General features: G+C 30.9%; 2 protein-coding genes across 2 annotated transcripts; one reads left to right on the forward strand and one right to left on the reverse strand.

Annotated features, from left to right (window-relative positions):
- Positions 1-247: 247 nt before the first annotated feature.
- LOC134680978 (DNA excision repair protein ERCC-8-like) lies at positions 248-8,021 on the reverse strand. The gene is made up of 5 exons (XM_063540306.1): positions 7,716-8,021; positions 4,977-5,202; positions 4,162-4,379; positions 2,537-2,637; positions 248-1,829 (listed from the first exon to the last, which is right to left on the reverse strand). The coding sequence occupies exons 1-5, from the start codon at positions 7,886-7,888 to the stop codon at positions 1,324-1,326; spliced, it is 1,224 nt and encodes a 407-aa protein (XP_063396376.1). The 5' UTR covers positions 7,889-8,021; the 3' UTR covers positions 248-1,323.
- Positions 8,022-8,277: 256 nt separating this feature from the next.
- On the forward strand, positions 8,278-18,755 carry LOC134709251 (RNA 3'-terminal phosphate cyclase-like protein). Its single transcript, XM_063569423.1, has 9 exons — positions 8,278-8,489; positions 10,004-10,075; positions 10,409-10,584; positions 11,006-11,080; positions 12,322-12,446; positions 12,957-13,082; positions 13,658-13,811; positions 17,812-17,915; positions 18,587-18,755. The coding sequence occupies exons 1-9, from the start codon at positions 8,360-8,362 to the stop codon at positions 18,747-18,749; spliced, it is 1,125 nt and encodes a 374-aa protein (XP_063425493.1). The 5' UTR covers positions 8,278-8,359; the 3' UTR covers positions 18,750-18,755.
- Positions 18,756-20,010: the final 1,255 nt, after the last annotated feature.

Raw genomic sequence — 20,010 nt, forward strand, 5'->3', positions numbered from 1 at the left:
TCCTACATTATCTTTTAGTGAAAGAGTATTATTAAGTTACAGAAAAGATAACAATCAACAATGCATACTGACCAGCCCCTTTCACTTCTCAGAGTTGAGTGTAGGTGGTTTTGTTAAATATCCTATTTCTGCTACAAGTACCATTGTATTGCTTTAACTCCCTTTATTTGACCATGAATGATCATGGATAATAGTAAGTAACAAGGACAACAATCTTGAGTTTAACATGTTTAACTAATTCAATAAAATAGCTGCATTGTTTTTTTATTTCAGTACATTTTTAAATAACAAAGTCTACTTATAAATAATTCATACAAGTACACACAAATATATTGCATAATCAATTAAGCACAAAATTAAGATCAAGTAACACATAACATAATGAATCATCTAATGAAAAAGTATGTTTTTTAAACAGTTTTTTCCAAGTGAAATATATAAACCGTAATGAAAAAATCAATGGTTAACACCATTTGTTTGCACCATTGCCATAAAGTAATACCTATATCACATCATCAACAATCTACTCCTATCTCAGATTAGAAAAAAAAGTGTTTCAATTACCAAATTTCACAGTACATGAGTAGGTCCAAATCTTTTGTTTAGAAAATTTACATGAACAATGGTTTTGGTGATGTATTAGGCTTATTTAAATAAGACTCAATTACCACATTCAGATATTGTGTAATGCTTAATCTCTTAACATGCTTGATATACATTTGTAACTTACTGTATTCAATTCAATTCAATATTTTATTTAAGTCTCATCTATAATACAAATGTATATAATACATTATAGTGTAAATGTAAAGTAGTAACAAGACAGATGTCCGATGGGAAATAGGATTTTCTAATCCTTCCAGAGCACATAAGAGCACCTTCGGGTTTATGGTGGGATTTGTGTTGCTTAGTATTGAGTTTTGTATACTGTTATTTGTCTTTGATGGTTTTCAATTTTTGCAATGGCAGTTTATGAGGGTCTGGATGGGGGGGTCTGTTATTCTGTAAACATTTAATTTTCACCCCTTTTTTCTCTAATCTTTAAAAAATTAACCCCTTTTTTCTCTAATCTTCCAAAAATTAACCCTTTTTTTCTCTAATCTTCTATTTTTGTGCCCATTATTCTCTTATCTTCATTTTTTAAGGGCATTATTCTTTAATCATTTAACCCCATCCAAACCCTCGTTTATGGCACAGGTTTTTTTTATGACTATATTATGCATTTGGATATCCCTTTAACAAATTTTTATCTTTCTCATCACTTTCACACCATCAACAAAATTACACTTGTCAAAGATTATACAACATTATGAAAAATCAAATTTAATCATCTTCATCGCTACTCCAAGTGTCAATCATAACAGTAGGTCTGGCTGACCGTACTTTATCAGCAGAGTTCTCTTTTATATGTAACTCACTTTGAGTTTTTAAGTGGTCATCATATGATGAGTCTGTATCTGGTGTCCATATCAATATATTTCTGTCATTACCGCCACTGTATACATCTTGCGTAGGGGAATGAAATTTACAACAGTTCACAGAATTATAATGACCTTTCAATCTGTCAATTTTTTCACCAGAATAAACGTCGAACATGTCAATATTTGATCGGTTTGGAATGAATAAGACGTCTGGTGAGCATCCATTACTCACACTCAATTGCACTAGTTTTTTCGTATCGTTTGGAACATTTCCATAGTTTATGAGACAATTTTTCCCTGAGTTAGCATCCCACAGTCTGATACAGTTATCTGTACCATACGAAATAAGATGTAGACCATCTGATGTAAATGTAAGTCCATTTATGGCACCATGATGTGCTGTGTTACCTAAAAGTAAAAATAATATATATTTTAAATAAATACATGTAATAAAACCCCAGGTTAACCAGGCCATTTATTCAAATAACAAAATAGGAAAAAGGAAACACATCTACATGATTACATAAAGCAAAACCTCACCTCAACAATACAACTTAAATAACAACTTTCTGTATAAATTCATTGCATTTTTTACAATCATTTCACTACATGTATAATTAATTCAAAACAGATCTAACATCTTATCAAACTGACACTTGCACTCCTTATTTGATATAGATAGTCAGAGAAAGGTTTAGAATAAAACATATACAAAACAGTATTTTTGGCAAGGGTAAAAAGTAAAAAATATTTAGGTAAAAAATATCATTGCATTACAAAATCCACCCTCATTAAACACCTTTGAATGATATTGCAACTTCAATACCCTTTCCAAATGCTGAGTAAGATATATAACAAAAATAACATGGCATGTATGTTTCATAGGGATCAATTATTTTGGTTGGCAGACAACATGTCCATTAGTGAGGCAATTTCATAACATTGAATTAAAATAAACAAAATATTTGAAGAAACTTGTGAAATTTCATGGTTGCATTTTGTGACATAACAATGTAATGTCATGAATTGAATTGAATACTTTTTTTATCTCTGCTTTGTACAAATGATACTCATAGTAGGCCTAACCATATTTTCTATGTCTTTAATTTACTAACCAGTTGTATTATCTGATGGTGCTTTACCATTATACTGATCTAACACCTTCATGGCACCTTTAGCACTTCTTACATCCCATAATAATACACGGTTATCAGCTCTGGAAATAAGATAGAAATTGTCAACTACTGGTCATAATAATACACGGTTATCAGCTCTGGAAATAAGAGAGAAATTGTAAACTACTGGTCATATAAATACACGGTTATCAGCTCTGGAAATAAGATAGAAATTGTATACTACTGGTCATATAAATACACGGTTATCATCTCTGGAAATAAGAGAGAAATTGTATACTACTGGTCATATAAATACACGGTTACCAGCTCTGGAAATAAGAGAGAAATTGTAAACTACTGGTCATATAAATACACGGTTATCAGCTCTGGAAATAAGATAGAAATTGTCAACTACTGGTCATAATAATACACGGTTATCAGCTCTGGAAATAAGAGAGAAATTGTAAACTACTGGTCATATAAATACACGGTTACCAGCTCTGGAAATAAGAAAGAAATTGTAAACTACTGGTCATATAAATACACGGTTATCAGCACTGGAAATATGATAGAAATTGTAAACTACTGGTCATATAAATACACGGTTACCAGCTCTGGAAATAAGAAAGAAATTGTAAACTACTGGTCATATAAATACACGGTTATCAGCACTGGAAATATGATAGAAATTGTAAACTACTGGTCATATAAATACACGGTTACCAGCTCTGGAAATAAGATAGAAATTGTCAACTACTGGTCATATAAATACACGTTTACCAGCTCTGGAAATAAGAGAGAAATTGTAAACCACTGGTCATATATAAATACACGGTTACCAGCTCTGGAAATAAGAGAGAAATTGTAAACTACTGGTCATATAAATACACGTTTACCAGCTCTGGAAATAAGAGAGAAATTGTAAACCACTGGTCATATAAATACACGGTTATCAGCACTGGAAATATGATAGAAATTGTAAACTACTGGTCATATAAATACACGGTTACCAGCTCTGGAAATAAGAGAGAAATTGTAAACTACTGGTCATATAAATAATGTTACACAGATGCATAATGTTGATTTCAATTAAGTGGGTTGTTTTTTTAAATGTACATGATGTATGACTTGAATAATTTCCCTTCTTCATACATCAATGTACATACAACGTGTGGATGGACTAATGCTTCTCCTCTTATATTAATTATGTCCTTTTTATCTTGCAAAATTTTCTGCAAAAAGAATAAATGATTACACTTCTTTGTAATTTCTTAACAGACATTTCTACAGTTGAATTATCTGTATACAATTAAATTATGTGAATATTAATCTTTATGTTGTAATGGAAGCAGCTAATGTTTAAACAGCCAAATATCAAACTTTTTCCTGAACTATATCTACATGCATCTTGAAGCTCTGTGTTGAAGACCGTACTTTCACCTATAATGGTTTTTCTTTTAAAAATTGTGACTGGGATGGAGAGTTGTCTCATCAGAACTCATACCATATCTTCTTATATCTATTTTAATACAGATATATACAAAACTTTTATTCTATTAATTTTAATCACAAAAAAAATTAACTCCAAAGGAGGAAAATTCTCTAAACATTGTATATTCACTTACCCACCAGAGGCTAAGATAAATTCATCTTTCGGAGACCATTTAACACAATATATAGAACTTTGGTGACCTTTTAACATGTGTGAACTTGCCCCTGATTTTAAATCAACCAGCTTCAGCCTTGAACTCTGACAACCAACTGCTATAAGGCAATGTTTTGTGGCAACAGGGGAGAGGTCATGTTGATATACAATTCCACTGAACTCATACTCATCCACTGGCTGAAACAAAAAAGGGTGATATTCATAAATTACAAACCAACACAACATGCATTCACTGGTTGTAAAAAAGAGAGAGATAATCAACATCACAAGCACTGTAGTTATATATATATATTAATCATCAAATAGAGTAACATGATTTGTTGATCAATATCAGTCAGAGCTCTGACATAAAAAAAGACAGTTTTTTTTGTTTGTTATAATACAAGTCAGATTATTTGGTTTCATGAGTTATCTCCCATCAATAAAAAACAAACTTCTACATGTCAAATAGGATCTCATGTCATTTAGTTCTACAAGTAAAAAATACCTGATACACACTGTAACATGTATTGTCATACAAATATTCATGGTTATTTATTGAATATGAGTCTCTGTAGACATATTTGATTAATTTGTTTAGCATGTTTGGTACTTAACAATAATCATAAGAATGTTTGAAAGAATTTGATTTCAATTTCGATTTTCAAACATTGAGTCTTTGACAATAAATAAAATTTTACAAGTAACAAACATTGTAGATGTACATGTCAGAAGATGTGTGTTCCTAATAAGCTTCAATGTCTTGTAATTTTCATTTATCATGTTTATACTTACTATCAAATTATTTGTGTCCCAGACTTTGAGAAGTTTGTCTGTTCCACTGGTTGTAAAGATTCCAGTATCTAGTGGGTACCAACATACTGACTGTATACTTGTCTTATGTTTATAACGATTATGTCTGTCTATTTTACACACCACTTTACAGGTGTATTTTACATTTCCCGTCTGATTCACTACGTCATGAATTGCTGCTGTACCATCAGAAAATCCTGATAAAAGACTGAAAAAAAATAAAGAGAAATCATTTCAGTTTAGGAAAATCTTTATAGCAAAAAAGATCCATAATCATTGATGTGCTGCAAATGTTTGCACCTGTCCTAAGTCAGGAATCTGATGTACAGTAGTTGATGTTTGTTTATGTAATATATATGTGTTTCTCGTTTTGTTTATATTAGTGTTGTCAACGATTAACCGGTCGAACGACCGAATACCAAATAACAAAAACGCTAACCGGTTAACCGGACTTTTGTTCAATTTTGATAGATTTGATATAAATTTTTATTGAAATCATTAAATATTTGTGTTTTATTTAAAAATTGTTGTCGTGGTAATTAATTTGACAGATCAATTTTCCAGTATATTGATTGCTATTGTTAATCCTAAAAACATAAAATTAATTAGAACTTGTCACTCAGCTTTGGGCAATATCTTACAGAAACATAATTAGTATACATGTTTTTTTAACAGTTACTTTAAATCAGTAATAATATTAAAGTTTACGATTCACTTCATCCTTTCATTTTTGATCTAATATTGTGTAGACCCACATCTGAATGTTCAACCTCCGTCGTGCAAGGCTTAGTTTTACTATAAACGAAATGTTAACTTAAAAATTTTGGTTATGCAAACCAGTGTGAATGTACTCATTGTATACGTGATAGTACGAGTAACAATGCTTAATCATTTCAAATTGAAACACTTCACAGTATCGACAACAAGAGAAAAGGAAAGAATAATCGGTTTATGCCTGATAATGCCAAAGGACAAACTTCAATTCTAAATTTGTAAATTTATGACTTGGACGGAAGGTTGTCAATTGACTCTGATACCACTTCTTATATATATCAATGTGTGTATATATATAGGGTACTATAGATAAGGCTTTCAAACAACAACTTAAAACTACCGGTTAACCGGTTAATCGGTCGAACGATTATCCGAGTAACCAGTTAGGCAAAAATGAACGATTTGACAAAACTAGTTTATATAGATTAGACCGTTGGTTTTCCCGTTTGAATGGTTTTACACTAGTAATTTTGGGGCCCTTTATAGCTTGTTGTTCGGTGTGAGCCAAGGCTCCGTGTTGAAGGCTGTACTTTAACCTATAATGGTTTACTTTTTAAATTGTTACTTGGATGGAGAGTTGTCTCATTGGCACTCACACCACATCTTCCTATATCTGTCATCAGTTTCCCTCAAGTTATCTGTTTAATAAATTTCATCTAATGCTTCGTGTAAAAACATTTTTTTAGCTTTATTTGTTATTGCTCAACACTCACTCTTACATTTTTATTTTTTGCAGGAATTCTAGGAAAAAAAACTATATTTGCACGAGGCATTGGCCTGACTGGAATCAATCTAACATGTAAATGTAATAAATGTAAGCATGTGCTTCAGCAAGGCAAACCTCATACATGTAGTTCTGATCATTGGTATCTCAACAATTTGTATATATCTTACATTCTTACATCATTTTTGTACATGTACATGTAATAAATTATGATGTTCAATTTTGATCAAATGTAGCTAGAATCTAAGTTGATCATTCATTAATTTTTCTGAGAATAATAAATATGTGTCAGTGTTTCAATATATATTGTCATGAACGTAGGTTGTGTCGGAAGAGAATTTCTGGCATCACAACAAAAAATATCACGCTGACTTACATTCAGCAATATTTTTAAAGCAAGAAGATGTTTCAAAATATTTTTTCTTTACACCATTTCAGCTAATGTAAGTTTGATTTTTCTTCTTTTAGTTGTTCTAATTACTTACTTAACCAAATGTCCTACCACAGAATACTGCATAACCTTTCAAAAAAATTGTATAATTAAATTGGCTAAAAAATAAGTCTATTCAGAACACTTGGACTTTAAATATACTGAATGTAGTTTCTGGCCCCAGATTGATCCATAGAATTGAAATAGCCGCATTGCCTTCCCAGACGTCATAATTATTTGGACTACATGTTTATGTACAATGTACTATAATTCATATTAGAGTATATTTATTTGTAAACAAAATAGTAAAAATGGCGACTGAAAATTTCATTCATGAATATTTTTCTGCAAGGGAGTTTTTCCTCTTCAAAGGGAGGACGGGAGGGGACCCCTGAAAACGGGAGTTTTGTACTCCCGTCGGGAGATTCACATGTCATCATGTATGCTAATCTGTTATTGTAATTATAACTTTCTCATGTACTTTTTAAATTGGGATCGACTTTAAATATGGGGCTGGATCGACTTGGCGCCAGATTGAAATGAAAGCTTACAGCTGGTAAATCATTAGTCCAAATTATGCTGACGTCCAACAGCTGTTTTGCTAGTGGGGCTGTGGGACCTCTCAGCTTGTCTGACAAAACAGCCATTGAACTCAAGAGTTATCCCTAGTCTGAGATTACTTTGACGTCAAACGGCCTGGCAAAACAGCTGTTGGACGTCAGCATAATCTCTGACTAAGTTATCTCGGACTAGTAAATCGTAAATGGAAATTAGAAAATGTTTTAACACCTACTATCTTGATTCTATCAAATCAATATCTATGGAATTAACAGCGCCCTGACTGGTCATTTCTACATCTCTATGTCTACTTAATTCTAAGGCAAATGTCCTTCTTGTTGATTCAGCTCTTCTCAAGTTCAGTGGATCAAGTAAACCTTGCTCTCTTTCAAACAGAAATTTCAACATTTTTAAGATTTACAGTTGATCACGTCTTAATTTTTCTAATGTTTCTCATCATCACACAGTTCTTGTGTAATAGCTTAAAGAAAACATGACCCTCACTGTTTCATATGATTTTGTTGACAGTGCATTTTGTTTACATTCAATACTTTGTCATAAATTATGAATTAATACCCCGACCCTGAGTTTTATTAGATATTTTTAGTCTGTAACTTATAGCTAGTAATAATATTTACCTTTTCGACGGAAATTGTTGTTTTGACTGCAGTTTGAAATTTCAGAAAAATATATTAGATTTAAAAATATAGTAATATCATGTTTTTATTGAAAAAAGTATAAAAAATGTTTTACCGGTAATGTTTGACATAATTTGTGTTATATTATTGCGTCGCAATTACGCTTGAAAAGGCGATATTTGCAGAGGAATGTGGAAAGTAATATTTGACACCGAAGAAAAATAAAAAGACAAAAATCCACATGGCGAGGAATACATTAACATACGAAGGATGCAATTATATGCGACAAAGAATTATTCTAGCAACATTAAGTGGAAAATCTGTTAAAATAAAGAAAATCCGTGCAAGAGACGATGATCCTGGTTTGAAAGGTTAACAATAAAACACACTTTTCTAAATACCCTCCCCCTTTTGGCTTTTGAACAAATAGACATGACTTTATTTAAGTTATGATGTCATATTCAATGTAAACAAAGAAACGCTGTCATCAGGTAAAGTTTTTTAATAAACAATCATTATTTTTTTTAAATGAATTAGTATTAGTTCCTTTTTTAGAATGATAAATACATTTTATTCAAAGTCTCATGCAAACAAGAGCAGAAACGGAAGTAGTCCAAATAATTATGACGTCTTGAAAGGCTATTATAATTTTTTTCTTTGACGCCTTACATGTCGAAGTAAGGCGTCAAAGAAAAAAATTATAATAGCCTTTCAAGACGTCATAATTATTTGGACTAAAACGGAAGTAGATTTCTGCGCAGATCCGGAAATTCAAAAACGCGACAAAAAAAATTGAACGATTTTGAGTTCATTCATTCATTTTATACTGTAATAGGCGACTTCGTCCCCATATAATGCTTATGCATATAACAATCACTCAATATTGTCCTTGTTGTATTCATACCCAGTTATGCATTAGATTATTTATGATTACCAACTGCCATGTATGTGTACATGTGACTTTATTGTGTATATTGTAAAATTGTAAAACATAGATATTGCTTGTATGATCTTTTGAATCTGACTCAAAGGATGTATGATCATAAATATGTATGTTGTGAGCAATAAGAAAGTTTCTCCACTTTTTATAGCGCAGCCACAAAGTTGTCAGGCTATATACATGATATACATTATAATTTCTTGACTCACTGTAAAATTTACAGGCCCGTAGCTCACTTTTTGTAAAGTTTAAGCTAGATTCTGTTTGCTTGACAATGCTTGAGGAGACGATTTTTCAGGGCTGAAAGGAAATTTGAAATGCCTTTGATATGGTTAAGCATGAAGACTGCAGATACATAAGATAGTCAAAATCTTATCTGTCATTACATTATTCTACAGACTCAGCAGCATTTCATCTTCAATCATGCATTAAGCTATCAAAATTAAATGAAGGTGAGTTATTGTTTTTAAAAATGGCTGGATCCACCCCTGAGACTTTAAAAGGCTTCAAAATTATTGGATGTTGAAAATTTCATTAAAATAATAGTTTTTACTGAACACTTCTAACCAGGATCATTTGTGTCTCATTCTTATACATCTAGTTTTAGTTCAGACATCCTAGATACATGTTTCTGTCAACATCAAATGCAATGATATGTTGATAAGTCAGGTGAAGTACTCCACTTGTGTTTTGTGTTTATATACATGATATAAGGGATTTCAGAGCCCCTTTTTAATTGATTTTCAGCATTTCGCATTGCAAAAATGAAAATTTTTACAAACAGTAGCAGACTTAAAATTCACTGAAATATAAGTAATACATGTAATATGAGCAGTAAAGATGTCACCACTTCAGTAAGTAATTTTATAACAAGATATAGCTGATTGTGTTAAATTCTTTGCAATTCTCACATGTCATGCATGTACATGATTATTTTTATTTCAGAATTTGAAGCTAGTTTCATAAGATTGGTGGATAAAGTGACAAATGGTTCAAAAGTTGTAATAAGTGAAACAGGTATGCTTAATGCGATGTAAATATATGTTACATTATTTATTCTTGAAAATGTTTTGGGTATATGGTTTAAAAATGAAAAAATGGGTTAGTTTGAAATTGAGGAAAAATGGGATATTTGGTATATGCAGTTGATTTGTTATAACATTTGCATTTTTTATTTCCATCATGACCATGAATAATTTACAACCTGACCCTTCATCATGGTCCATTGCTAATCAATCATGTGTCCTTGGAAATTATTGCCAATTTAATTTTCTACATTAGAATTTGCATTAAGCTACAATGTATCAACATTAAATAAATGCAAATTGTTGTTTTGTTTTCAATTTTTAGGAACCAGTTTATTATACCAGCCTGGCATATTAATTGGAGGGAAAATAGAACATGATTGTAATCCACAAAGAGGTATTGGTTATTTCCTGGAAGGTTTAATATGTTTGGCACCTTTTACAAAGACACCATTGAGAGCTACACTTAGAGGTGTAACTAATGACCAGACAGATCCATCAGTAAGTTGGCCTGGGGATAAGTCTATTTTATTAATAAAACATATTAATTAGAGGGTGATAGAGCTTATTGTTACCCTGAGAAAAACATTGTCAGGAGAGAAAGCAGAGGGGTAACAAAAAACTCAATCACCCTCACATCTTTGTGTTATTTATTTTGCTTCCAAAAAATATTTTGGTAATGTTTTGTCTATCCAACTATGCATGCTATCTGTTTAAAACATATCATTTCATGATAACTTTGGTATTCCTTGTTTGGTTGGAATGAAAATTATACACATTGTAGATATAGGAAAGGGAGAAGAAAATTTTTGGTTTGGCAATGGTCAAGGTCATTGTTATCAATGATTAAAGGAAAAAGGGTTTAACATAACCTTACTAGTCCTAATGGATAATTTACTTGAACAATGGTTTATATTTACAGGTCGACCTGATAAAACTGTCAACACTACCAGTATTAAAGAGATTCTTGGGTACAGATGAATTCCTGGAGTTGAAGGTTAGTGTTAAATATATATATATACATGTATGTACCATATTTGTTAGGGTCAATATAGATAAAAATATGTATCCCTTGTCTACAGGTTAAATTTGCTAGATCCATCATTAAAAAAGTAAGGAGAAATTAAAATATTTTAGATTTTGCAAATTGTTTTTTAGCTCACCTGGCCCGAAGGGCCAAGTGAGCTTTTCTCATCACTTGGCGGCGTCCGGCGTCATTAACTTTTACAAAAATCTTCTCCTCTTCTTTTGGTTATTATCTTGAATATTATTATAGATAGAGATAAACTGTAAACAGCAATAATGTTCAGCAAAGTAAGATTCACAAATAAGTCAACATGACCGAAATGGTCAGTTGACCCATTTAGGAGTTATTGTCCTTTATAGTCAATTTTTAACCATTTTTCGTAAATCTTAGTAATGTTTTACAAAAATCTTCTCCTTAGAAACTACTGGGCCAAGTTAATTATAGATAGAGATAATTGTAAGCAGCTAGAATGTTCAGTAAATTAAGATGTACAAACACATCACCATCACCAAAACACAATTTTGTCATGAATCAATCTGCGTCCTTTGTTTAATATTCACATAGACCAAGGTGAGCGACACAGGCTCTTTAGAGCCTCTAGTTTTTAAACAAAGTGGTCAGAGGAGAAAAAAAACAGATATTTGCTCTTATATATCAGATCTGGAATGTAGTATGATTAGACTGTCCCTTTGTTGGTCCCATACCTAATTTTGTATCAGCAACTCTTCATTAAGTAGCAGCTGGATTTTCAAAGATAATTTGAATGACACTTTGGGAAAAAAGTTCTAGTGTTTGTGAATTTTAGTTAATCTTTAAAATGTTTTGGCTTTTCAATAATGAAATGTAGACATTATTAAATTGAAACAAATAATGCCTGCATTTCTTGCGATAGTCTCCATACTTAATGTCTTAGTGAGTGACACACTTAAAAAAACAAAAAAACAGCTGTCTTACAGTTTGCTGAATAAAATATCTTTTTCCTGAAATGTTCAGCAATGGTTGATTTTGAAAATTAATAATCCATTGTCACTGAAAATTTAGAAATAAAATATGTTTTGATTATATTGATTTTTGGTACACCACTTACTATAATTGATATTATTACAACAAATAACAAAAAATGATATACATGTTAGAAGACCATGAATTAGAAAACTTGATAGAATTTCACCAATGCAATGAATTATTATGATTTATGATTTTTTTAATAGATATTAAAAAGAGGAGCGGCCCCAGAGGGTGGTGGTGAAATCTTTTTTACATGTCCATGTCGACAGAAACTACGTCCATTGCAGTATACAGACCCAGGGAAGATTAAACGTATCAGGGGTGTGGCGTATCCTTATGTTGAACATTATAATTGTGATTGTTTTTTTTTTAAATTGTATGAAATGTACATTCTAAGGAAGTGTTATTGATATTTTTAGAGTATGCCATTTTAGAATTTTAGTGAATCATTAATTTAAACTTATACATTGTTTTATTGTTAATAATAACTTAACAATATTAACTAAAAAGCTAAAAGAAACAATTGTGTTAGTAACACTGTCACATACCTCTAAAGTATAAATAAAGAAAGTAGGAAACTATGAAATTTGAAAAGTAACTTAAGAGGGAAAATATTATTATAAAGAATGACTGAAAATATTAAGGGAATTAGAAACAAAAATGAAAATATGAATACTAGTTCCCCTTATTACGAAGGAACTTAAAGATTGAATAAAAAATATCACAATAAACCATAGGTTTGAATATGCTCTTGATTGAAGTCACACACCAATTCTAATGTACTTGATCAGTTATAGAAGTTTTTTCTACAGTTTTATTTGACCTTAACACTATCTAGATGGTCTGTGAGAGTTTCACCAGTAACAAATAACAGAATAATTGAGGCAGCCAGAAGTATACTGAATAAATTTATACCAGATATATATATTTATACAGATCATTACAAGGGAAGCCACTCTGGAAAGTAAGTAATTGATGTCAAGTAATGCATAGCACTGCAAAATCGAATATTTTGATATCTATCTAAAAACTGTGTTGTTACGGTTCAGGAATATATATGCTCTTTCCATTTAAAAAAAAAAAGAGTTTAAAATTTGTCATTCTTTGCCACATAAAAAAGATGAGTACAATTGAAATTAAAAGAAATATACAATATTTCTGTGAAAATGAAACCCTTCAGTGTGAGATCTGCACTCATCTGTCGGATAACAATTAAATTTCAAATGAAATTAAAGAACTATTCAATGGAAAAATATTTATTTTTTGTAAAACAACACTAATGTAAAAAAGAAGATGTGGTAGGATTGCCAATGAGACAACTGTCCACAAGAGACCAAAATGACACAGACATTAACAACTATAGGTCGCAGTACAGCCTTCAACAATGAGCATAGCCCATACCACATAGTCAGCTATAAAAGGCCACAATATGACAATGTAAAACAATTCAAACGAGAATGGTTTATTTATAATGCAAAATTGGGTCTAAGGACAGATAAATTTATTCTTGAAAGGTTATTCATATATTTTATATTACAGATCTCCAGGATATGGTTTAACATTAGTAGCTGAGACATTAAATGGAACCTTTCTTACAGCAGAGGTAGTGTCTAATCCTAAAGGGTCAGGACCTTCTGTTCCTGAAGATGTTGGCATAAATGGAGCCAAATTATTACTGGAGGAAATATATAGGGTATGTTGACTTCTTCTGCAATCTGCAGTTTATTATAAACATTATCATTTGCAGTGTAGATTAAGGTTTAAGTCAACATACGTGATAAAGAAAGTGTTCTTATTATGTATACGTAAAAGTCTTTGAGTTTGATTGGGGTTAGATAAGAACGAAATTTCCCAAAAAAACAATATTTATCTAGATCTCCCTTTAAGTGTCCTTCAGAAAATGTCTTTCATGAAAATGTTAGAGCATATCTACCTTATACATTTTTGTTATTTGTGATTTTAAAAATATATAAAAGAAATTCTTAAATTTTCTTCGCCTCGATATACCGTCTTTTGGTGTGTATAGTGCACACCCCCTTTGTGGTCCAAGAAACGAGAGAAAAAAAAAGTTTAATGGTCATATAATATTCCTAGACATTTTCGGAAAAGTTACAGCTCAAAATCGGCAAACAGGAAGTTTATCAGTAAACAGGAAGTTTTTTAAATGGACACCAATGTCCGAGAATTCCGTACGGAATACGTAATTAATATGAAATTGAAAGTATTTTAACAAATGAATAAGAATTTTATTAGATTGAGATAAATATTTTAATCCAAATTTAATAAATTGTTTGAGTATCAAGGACAAGATTAAATGTCCAAATTATTGTTCTGATTCAAACAATAAAATAATTATGAATCAGTCTAATAATTATAATTAATGTCATTAGTGCTGTAATAAATTGTTAAAATCTCATTGTTTTTATTTTTTCTTTGATGATTTTAGCTGTTAATCCGGATTATCACACCTCAATCAACGGGTCTAATCGATGTCAAAACAAATCAGTGACAGGTTGACCTTGTTCCTAATTAAATTCTTTCAGGTTACAATTCATGCAATTATGGGATTATCATGTTTTCAAACATAATTTCTTGAATGGTTTTAAACAGTTGTTTAAAAGTTTAAAAGTTACAAAGTAAAAACATATTTTTAATAATAAATTTTTCATAGAGTAAATCATCACTTTACAATATTAAGTCACATGACTGACCCACATGACTTGCGGTCACCTGATCAATACATTAGAAAAAATGGCGGTTTATCTTTTCAAAACGAGCGTGGTTTATTCAATTTTCTTACACTTTATCTTCAACTCTCTATGATGAAAACATACAAAAACAGTAAGTTATGACAACAAGGAATACAGAGGCTAATTTAATCAACAGCAAAAGCTTTATGGCCCAAGACCACATTTAATGACCCGGCATTTTGTTGTTCACGAATATAGTTCCCTTTAATTATAGTGTATTTTTTCTTTATTTTTTTTCTTTCCCTTTCTCATTCATTTCTTAGCTTTTCTGGGGTGGGAATGAAAGAAGAGAGCTGAAATAAACTTTTGGATGTTTTATTTTAACTGATTTTAATAAGGAAAGAGTGATTAGGCCAGGTGCAAAAAGGTTATATTTACACTTTTCGGAACATCTCTTGACTTGCCTATAGGGGTATGGATGTGTATTGGTTAAATTTGTATGATGTAAACATGCAATTTTTCTGAAAATTGCATATGTTTTGGGACTTGAACTGTACATTACTCACACAAAAAATTAGACAAAAAGAGCAGGCAAATTTTTTTTAATGCGACAAAACATTATAAAGAAATGATAGAAGAATTAATTGTGGTCTCGGGCCTAAGAGGTGCATTTCAGCAAATTTTGAATTTATACTTTGACAACTTCTCTGAATGATCTATTGGTATTTATTTGTCAAACTATATGAGAAGAAACGGTTTCCACTTTTATTTGATAGAAATTTGTAAAAAAAGTCACTTTTCAGCTAATATGCCCAAAAAGTAGCTTTTTCACTTTTTTCAATATTTTTGCAAAAGCAGCATTCTTAATTTTTCTCTGACATTTTTTTTTCTGATATCTATTTGTGTTTGTGGTATTTATTTCATGTGTTTTACTCATTTGTGAACTCTGAACACAAAGAAAAGTGGATAAAAGCATAAAAAGAGTGCAAAATGTGCTGTTTTAATAGTCTAGGTCTAGCAGTCCGTACGAAGCAAGTGAAATATGAAGTTCTATGCACTTAAAAATTGTATTTCTTTAAACAGATTGCACTGAATCTATATCAAAAGCACTTATTACTGGTTGTTTAAACTTGTCTGTTTCACAGAATACCTTTATTTTCTTCTGTTGGATGGCTGGTGGTTAAAATATTGACATTTTAAGACTGAAATTTCATGCAGGTTCTAAACAGTAAATTGAAAAAACTTTGCATCAGACCATACTGTCTACATATATAGTTAAAAGCAACAGTCTTGTTACATCCAGGCTTCATATTTGATCATATCTCAGCAAGGATTTGGGCAAAAAGAAGCATATTTCCATCTCCAATATCATTTATATGCAATTAAATATGGAATTATAGGGAACGGCCGAAATTGACAACTTGTTATTTTAAGCTTGACATTGCTTAAGACCAAGTAAAACTCATGTGTTATACTATTTGAAACTTATATTTACATGAAAAGAATATTTATGATATGTTAAATGTTTTGTTTTAACTTAACAACTTCAGAAAATTGTTGTAAGTGGAAAATATTACATTTCATATAAGGCCTCCCTTCATTTGAAAACCTCTATTTTTTGGCATAGGCACATATAAAATTAACTTTTGTCAAATTTTTATAAGTCTCATACATTAAGTATTCTATCCTTTACTTTGAATAGATAATATCTTATACATTGAGACATAAAAAAGTGCAATTTGGTGTTTTGGGGGGATTTTTGAAGCCAAAATTTGAAAGTTGAAATTTTTCTATCTATACGTCACAATTTAGCAACCAAAGTTGAGATATAAAAAATGACACATTATCTAATATATATCATATGGCTATGAAACTTTGTAAACTAACTCATAAAACACTAAGCTTAAATCATGCCAAGTTTTATTGGAATTGGTCAAGTTTTTGGCCCCTAATAGGCCCAAGACCACAATTAATGACCCGGCTTTTCGTTGTTCACGAATATAGTTCCCTTTAATTATAGTGTATTTTTTCTTTCCCTTTCTCATTCATTTCTTAGCTTTTCTGGGGTGGGAATGAAAGAAGAGAGCTGAAATAAACTTTTGGATGTTTTATTTTAACTGAGGAAATAATAAGGAAAGAGTGATTAGGCCAGGTGCAAAAAGGTTCTATTTACACTTTTCGGAACATCTCTTGACTTGCCTATAGGGGTATGGATGTGTATTGGTTAAATTTGTATGATGTAAACATGCAATTTCTCTGAAAATTGCATATGTTTTGGGACTTGAACTGTACATTACTCACACAAAAAATTAGACAAAAAGAGCAGGCAAATTTTTTTTAATGCGACAAAACGTTATAAAGAAATGATAGAATTAATTGTGGTCTCGGGCCTTATTGTGTCTTTATTAAGACTTGGAAAATTTCTGGATTGCAAAACAGATGGACAAATTTACACAATAAACGTAACAACAAAGATATAAAATGTATTTTATTTGAATAAAACATGACAAATCAAGAACAATACGATATATATTACAATTATGACATGTAAAACATAAAAACAATCGAGGTTTTAGCAAAAATATTCCATACTCTTCACTTCACTTTGAAATTTCTTTGTCGGAGTTTGGACCTGAAAAAAAGACTAAGAAATTGTTTGTAGTCATGTACACGTATAACACGCACCCCTCTTACAAGAAACATGACCTAGGGTATAAATGTGCGCGTTATACATACCAAAAGACGGGTAGCCTTTTTGTGCTAATGCGGCATAAAGCAACCAAACAATCAATCAACCAATCTCAAATTTTCTGATGCAAGTTTGTTTTCTGTGTCAAATATCTGGGGGAAAATGTGTTGAAAAGGATTAGGAATTCAAAAATCGATTTGGGAAATCATTTTATAAACAACTTTGAAAGTTCTGTGTATGCTTTAATGCAACTTCTTTTTAATATTTTAGTGAAATTGTGTTATAATAATAAATTATATTTTGCATAATTTAAGGGTGGCTGTGTGGACTCCAACAACCAGGCTTTGACAGCTTTATTTATGGTACTAGGCCAGCAAGATGTTTCTAAAGTTCAAATAGGAGAATTGTCACCATACATGTAGGCTTAACATTTATGACATTTTCAAATATTTATGATGAAGATAAACAAGAAGTGATATAATCGAACAGAAAATATAACCAAGTGTTTTCTACAATAATGCATAAGTTACATAAATAGAAACAAATTGAAAAATCAGAAAACGATTTGTTTAATTTGGTAATATAATAAAAAGAAGATGTGGTGTTTGCCAATGAGACAATAAGCCACCGGAGACCAAATGGCATACCATTAACAACTATAAGACACCATAAAACCCATACACCATAATAAGCTTTAAAGGGTCCTGAAATGAATACCACTTTTCATGTATTTCGCCAGTACAGACTAACAATGAATTTAAATGTCGAAGAAATTAAATATTTCCTATACCTTTTTATGCAGACTTTAGCAAAACCATTAAATCAAATATCCACAAAAACGCAAGTTTGCCTCAGTTCACAAAAATTGGTACTATTGAGAATATATTCACTTCATTTGTTTAAGGTGCTACCTTTTTGTGCTTTTTCATTTATCAAGGAATATGAACATATGCATGTTTTTAATAAACCAAACCATGTGTATTATCATCATACAACTCAAATAAAATCTTATAGAAATCTTATCAATTACAGATAGGCTAAGCTAGCACATTACATTTTTAAAATGAAATATTTCTATGTATTTTTCAGGATTCAATTTTTAAAGCACATAAGAGACTTTTTCCAAGTGATGTTCAAAATAGAAACAGAGAAAAAAACAGAAGAAAATGAAGATTTACAACTTGGTGGAGATAAACTAATATTGACTTGTGTTGGGGTGGGCTATGCTAATGTCAGTAAAGCTATATCTTGACCACTGTGATAGTGTTGATGTTTTTTATGCCTTTTAAACAAAGTTGTATGCCTTTTTACAAAGTTTTCTGCCTTTTAAACAAAGTTGTATGCCTTTTTACAAAGTTTTCTGCCTTTTAAACAAAGTTGTATGCCTTTTTACAAAGTTTTCTGCCTTTTAAACAAAGTTTTATGCCTTTTTACAAAGTTTTGTAGAAAAAACATTGAATTTGTCCTAAGTTTGAGCTACATTTGTTGCATCCACAGTCCATTCCATTATCTGCTGTAGATAAGTTTGAAAGTTGTCTCCCTTTAAACCAGTTTCCATTTTGATTCAAGGTTTCTTAAAGTTTGTTTGATGATCCCATTAATCAACCTGTATTGGTAAAGTAACAATATGTGTTGCTGAATTGATCATATGGTACTCCTGTTTTGTAATTCTTCAGTCTATTATATTATTAGTCTCATACATGGGCTATATATTTATATGATTAATTTCTGACCATATTTGAATGAAAATCGTCAGCGCATTATATTCTCTTTTTTCATAATTTAATTTTGTTGGAATTTTATAGATAACACAATGTCACTTTGACAATAACAACATATTAGTTGTTATTTTAAATTTTTATGCCCCCGCATTAGTAGAGGGGGCATTAAGTTTTACCCTTGTCAATTTGGTCCATCTGTCCATACATACGTCCCAAAGTTTGTTTCTTTTCTCTAACTTTAGTTTGCCTCAACAAAATGTAAGAACTTTATAAACAATGCTAATTACCCAAATACACAGATCATGTTTGAATTCTGATGGCGTCACTAATCTTTTTAGAGTTATGTCCTTTACATTTGGAAAAGTTGCTGAATTTTGCTTCCGTTCTCTAACTGTAGTTGGTCTCAATCAAATGTTATGAAACTTCTACAAAATGCTTATTAAGTCATAATATAGATCAAGCTTGAAATTGGGTGGCGTCACCTTTACCTTTCTTGAGTTATGTCCCTTTTTAAAAAAGAATTGCTGAATTTTTGTATGACCACAAAAAAGGTTTTTGCGTTGTATATTGGTATGATGTTTTGACGACACATTTGGTTTCCAGACAATAACTTTAGGTTTAGCAAATGGATCTCTATGAAATTTTACTAGAAGGTTCAATATCACAAACGCAAGATTTGAATTGCTTTTGGGAGGAGCAAAAAAAGGTGGCAAACAAGCTCTTTTGCAGTTTTTGGGATAATAACTTGTACTAAAGTGTTTGATCTCTCTGTACCACAATGTTCCTTATCAT

This window comes from Mytilus trossulus, chromosome 1 (assembly GCF_036588685.1).
Source record: "Mytilus trossulus isolate FHL-02 chromosome 1, PNRI_Mtr1.1.1.hap1, whole genome shotgun sequence".
Classification (NCBI taxonomy): domain Eukaryota; kingdom Metazoa; phylum Mollusca; class Bivalvia; order Mytilida; family Mytilidae; genus Mytilus; species Mytilus trossulus.